This window comes from Nilaparvata lugens, chromosome 13 (genome assembly GCF_014356525.2).
Source record: "Nilaparvata lugens isolate BPH chromosome 13, ASM1435652v1, whole genome shotgun sequence".
Taxonomy (NCBI): domain Eukaryota; kingdom Metazoa; phylum Arthropoda; class Insecta; order Hemiptera; family Delphacidae; genus Nilaparvata; species Nilaparvata lugens.
In genome coordinates, this window is record NC_052516.1 from 21,253,803 (window position 1) to 21,259,802 (window position 6,000).

Consider the following 6,000-nt stretch of genomic DNA (forward strand, 5'->3'; position numbering starts at 1 on the left):
ATTCCAACATGATTACAGGTTATTAATAATTCTGCAAAGTACTTCCTATTCTTTGATAATATTGACATATAACTCTCTTTGGAATATTCTCTGTGAATTGTTATTATAGTTTGTGTAAAATAATTTGAGACTTGGCCCTCCATCCGAAGAAATCACATATGGTTGCCAATTTGTGTACAATTGCAACTTTTTCAAATTTCCAATTCAACGTCAGAATTGGATGTAGAATACCATCCGCGATATCCTAGTAGTGCTAGAGAAGATCCAGGTTTGAAGGATTGAAAGGAAATTTAAATTTTATGATAAAATTGGAAACATCGCGAAAATTTGTTTTTCTTTTGAATATCACTTCTCTCAGAATCATGGGGCGTCGTAATGCGTAATAATTAATATCAAATTAACGGGGAGAATGTCTCCTTTCTATTGGTGTCTGGATAATCTTTATCCGACCTATAGTTATATTTTAATTAATGATTATGTTCGTCAATGTCGAGACATTTCAAGCAGAAAATATGAAATTTTTGACAAGCTGGAAACTTTTTTGTTTCAAAAGATAAGTGGGTGGTGAAAGCAAGAAAGTTTCTCAGAAATAATTGAAATTATTTTTTCAATTGTCAAAAGTAGTCGGAAGATCGTATTTTGAATTATACATCTAAATGGTAACAATCGGAAGATATTGTTGATCAAAAACTAAAATTCATCAAAATTTATTTTTTCTTCTAATTTCACTCATTTTTGAAAAATCATAACTCAGTAACAATTGGAGATAGAGAGTTCCGAATGATCTCATTTTATTCAGAATTTTATAATCTAAAAAGAAGGCACGATCAAATGTTTCTGTCCGATTACGAGATTTGGCAGAAATAGCTGAAAACTGGAAAATGAGCCGAAAATACGAGGTTTTTGGGCCAACCTGTATCTAGCACAAGGAAATTTTGCATGAAGAAATTGGTTCTGGACTTCTCTTATGTACCCAAATGATATATTAAAAAATCAGAACTACAATATAAATATTGCATGCACCAATGTATATAGTGACTGGACTAAAGTAGAGTACCTAGTGTATTGGATGGTATCGGCTGAAGTATAACCCCATTGACGGTTTAAATTCCATTTTCAGGCTGGGTGAGACCTTCTAAAAATTGTAAGGGACTCCACAGTCCACACCAACAAAAGTCTTACTAATTTACTTTTTCATAAGTGGTGGTGGTAGAAAATATTGTCTATTTATGAAAGTTAAATCTATTTGAAAAATTATACAAGATCTTTTATTTATTTATTTATTTACATACAAAAGCTCACAGAATAAATCCATGAAGAGCCTTATTGACATCAACTAGTTTAGATACATAATATTTGATGCAAAATAAGAATGAAAAATAAAATAAAATTGTAAACACAATTTTTGAATACTAATAAGATAAGAAGAGGCGAAATGAAAAAATAAAATAAACCAATGATAATAGAAAATGAAGAAGAATGAAATAAAAATGATAAGAAAAATAAAATAACGAATAAAATAGAGAATAGAGGAAAAATAGGGCTTTAGAAGAGAGAAAAAAAATGAGGGAGTTTAGTATAATTATTTATCAATCATGAGTTAGCTATAGAGCGATATGCTAGTTCACAGGATTTCTTAAAGGTTTTGAAACGGTCAGCAAACGGATCAATGCAGTGGCTTATTCTATTGTACAAACGTAAAGTTCTGTATATATAAGAATTGCAATGATGAGTCGTTCTGATAAATGGCATGTGGAACAGAATATTTGGTTTGGTCTATTAAACGGGACATGAAGTTGCAACATACTTATAAATTCTGGCATGAATACTTGATTGTTTAGGATATTATATAATAGCAAGAGGGAACTGACAGATCTCCTTTCTTCCAATCTTTGAACATTAAATATCAACCTCAGATTGTCTGTTGAAAAAGCTATCGGACAGAATGCGTTGAACTTTTTAAAATAAAGATACCTTAAAAATTTATTCTGAATTTTTTCTAAATCAAGAATAGCGCTGCTGTGAAATGGAGCCCAAACTAAAGCAGCATATTCAAGTTTACTCCTCACTGTAGCATAGTACAATTTCAAAACAACGTCACATGCTGTAAAAGGCCTACAATTTCGAAATAAAAACCCTAGCGACCTATTAGCACCATTCATAACATGTGTTAGGTGTTCCTTAAACTCAAGAGTAGGGTCCATTATGACGCCCAGGTCCTTTATACGGATAACACAATCGAGGATTGCATTATTAATATTGTAATTGTAATGAAAAGGATTTTTCTGACGTGTGAATATCATGTATTTTGTTTTTGATATATTTATTTCCAATCTATTTCTCAAACACCAGTCATGAATCGCATTCAGATCCCGCTGCAAGAGACAGCAATCCTCCAGACTAGAAATAGGTCTGAAAAGTTTTACATCGTCTGCAAAAAGCAAAATACTAGATTCTTTAATATGGTCAGGCAGATCATTCATGAGTAGGACGAACAACAAGGGACCAAGGTTTGACCCTGTGGAACCCCAGAAGAATTGGTAAAGTAAAGAGATCTGTGATTATTAAAAACCACATAAGACATCCTATCGGTTAGATAACTCTCAAAAAATGCAATCAAACTATCAGACAGGCAAAACCATTTCAATTTTTTCAACAGAATCCCAAAATCCACCGAATCAAAGGCTTTTTTGTAATCTAAATAGATAACATCCATACGACCATGCATGTCTAGCTGCGAAGAGACAGATTGGGTGAACTGCAACAGATTAGTTATAGTTGAGCGCGATGGCATAAAACCATGTTGGAATGAGGAGATTGCGGGTCTTACATGGTTGAAAACTTTGCTATATAAAATATATTCAAAGACCTTACTTGGAGAATTGAGGATAGTAATGGGACGAAAATTCGAGATTATATTCTTTCCACCAGTCTTATGAACAGGTGTCACCCTTGCAGCTTTCCATTTTTTAGGATATTTATTCAATCTCAAGGACAAATTGAAGATAAATTGTAAAGGTTGAATAAGAATATCTCTACAACCTTTTATAATGTATGCTGGTACACCGTCAGGCCCACAAGATCTAGTTGCTTTAAGTTTATTTATAGCTGAATTTACTTCATTTTCAGAAATATATGAAACTTGTAATATGTCAAGATGAGGAGATGAGGAAATGCTGTCATATGATTCATTATCATTATTATGTTGGATGTTATTACGGTTGTTGCTGTTATTGTAAACAGATGAGAAATAATCAGCAAAAGCCTGCGGTACTTCCCGATCGGTATACCTGCACCCATTCCACTCAAAACACTTTGAGTCCGATCTAGACTCTTTTTTACTCGCAACATAGTTCCAGAAGTGTTTAACGTTTGAATTTATGTTATTTTGTAGAGATTCTATATAATTTTGTTGTGCTATGTTGATTTCACTTTTTATTGCAGCTCTCAATTCCTTGAATTTGTTCAAATAATATCCCGAAAACGATTTTTTCCGTGCACATTTCTTTTTTAATTTAATCATCTGGATAATGCTTCTAGTAAACCAAACCGGATACTTCGATTTAATAATATTTTTATTTTTGGGCACATGCGAAGCGAAAGCATAATTCAATAAATCGTAAAAATAGTCTACAGCGAGATCGACATCGTTGAATTCATAAAGTCTATGCCAATCTGAATCTCTAAGTGTGAGATAAAATTCATAGTAGTTTGCTTTTTTAAAATTGTAATACTCGATACTCAAAGGGGGATGCAAGAGGCTCTTTTTAATCAAAAAACTAATATCTAAGCTTGGGTGATGTGGATCTTCAGCAAGCAGAGGGCTTGTTTCGTGCAAAACAATCAGAGGTAGATTACTCAGCACTAGATCAAGAGTTTTGGCATTGGCATTTAAAACATTATTAAAGGATACTAAGTTGAATAAACACATGCAATTCATCAGTCTGGCATATTTACTAGGACCACCAACAAAATTAAAACTTGAACCATTTATTTCATTCAGATTAAAGTCACCCAATATTAATAAATCATGTGAAAAAATATTATTATCACTTTCAATAAAATCAAAGAAGTCACAGTAATCGAGAAGACCAGATTCAGGGGAGAAATAGACAACATTGATAAAGATTACTTTATCTTGTGCAGATAACTTGACAAGTAAAGATTCATAGCGCGCTGTCGCCGGACATGAATGAGTCGGGAATGCCAACTGTTTTTCACTGCACAAAGTACACCCCCTCCCCACCGCTTTCCAGACACCAATCTATCACGGTCACACCTAAATACCCGATAACGAGAATCGAACAATTCACTATCATGAATCTCATTACTCAACCATGTCTCAGACAACGCTACAATATCATAAGTTTCACCTAGTACAGATCTGAACAAATCATTGGTTTTAGTGCGACAACCTCGAATATTTTGATAATTTAATTTTATCAATTCAGAGTTTACATTAGGAGAATTCATTTTTAATAATGAAATAATAAACTATAGCAGTACATTGAATTAGAAAGATAAATAGCTTTACAACAAAAAATAAAATAACATTGGTATCGTAATAGTAGAGTGCATTGGGGTTTATCATAGCAGGGATTTATTTGATAACTGTTTTATTTTAGTTAGTTTTTCGACTCGCAGTCAGCTGTGTTGGCGTCTTATCAACGCCGCTTCCACTGCCTGCAAGTTTTGTGATATCATTATCAGTTTTGATTAGATGAATGGCCGAGTTTTCGTCTCTTCTTATCTTTATGTTACCCGTTTTGTCAACCCATAGAAACTTAAAGTTCATCTGATTCTTCACCCTTTTTGTTTTAGCAAATAAAATTCTTCTAGCCGGACATAGAGACTGGTTTATGTAGACGGGAGTATCCATTGGCATGCCTATATGTCTTGTAGACAGAGTCCTCTTCACCCGTCGCCTCTCCAACATTTTTTCCTTAATAGCTCGGCGAACAAAGCGTACGATTATCCCAGGAGATGGCCGGTTATTTTGCTGCTTCAAACGATGACAGGCATCGATCATATCCTCCGTGATTGCAACATCCAGGGCTTTACCAACCTCTTTTATAATGCTGGAGACGTCTTCATTCTGAGTGACAGGAACTCCGTAAATCTCAAGAGTGTTCGACCTCGAATATTGTTCTGCATCATCCAATCTCACCGACAGTTCCGTGACTTTTTTAGACAATGCTAAATTTTCCAATCTGAGAGACTCAATCAACTGGTTTTGTTTATCAATGATAGCCTGCTGTGTAGCCAGTATACAAGAGTTTTCGTCGAGCTTTTCATGACACAAATCAAGCGATTTACCTAAGTCTTGTTCAAGACGTTTTAGACCACTGTCCATTTTTTCACCTAGTTCGTGAATCAACTTTTTTAAGCCGTCTAAGCTACTTACGTCCTTTGTGTTGACACTACACACAATGCCACCATCGCTGTGGCTACGACTCCTCCTACGCTCACACGCACAGTCAGCACACATCCACGCACGACCAGAGATGAGGAGACCGTTCAGGTCAGCATCACTAAGACCCAAGCACTGTCCGTGGAAATTCTCTTTACATACACTGCACTGGACCTTATTCGTTTTGTCCTTTGAAGACCGCACTATTAATTTCGTACATTTACGGCAATTCATTATGATCAAACACGCTCGTTTCACAAATAGATAAGGGAGCTATCCAAAGTGCGTCCGCTCTCATCAGAGGCTGATACTAAACTGATACTAAACTGAAGTCCACTAATCTGAAGTCCACTTTAATTTATTAAGAGTAGGAATTCTCGCAATAATATTTTGTGAAAACACACTGAAAGAGTTTCTATAACTGAATAGTTTCATATAGAATATAAGATTTTATAATAATTTTGGACTCATGTGAATATGAATATATAATGAGGTTGATACAGAATAGCATCATAGGTCATACACAAAAATCACTAGTTAATATATAAATACATCTAGAACGCTAATTAATCTACTATATAGTTAAATAC

General features: G+C 34.3%; 1 protein-coding gene across 1 annotated transcript; it reads right to left on the reverse strand.

The window, feature by feature from the left end:
- Positions 1-4,621: 4,621 nt before the first annotated feature.
- Positions 4,622-5,644, reverse strand: LOC120354114. The gene has a single exon (XM_039440389.1). It carries the CDS (start codon positions 5,642-5,644, stop codon positions 4,622-4,624), a length of 1,023 nt encoding a protein of 340 aa, XP_039296323.1.
- Positions 5,645-6,000: the final 356 nt, after the last annotated feature.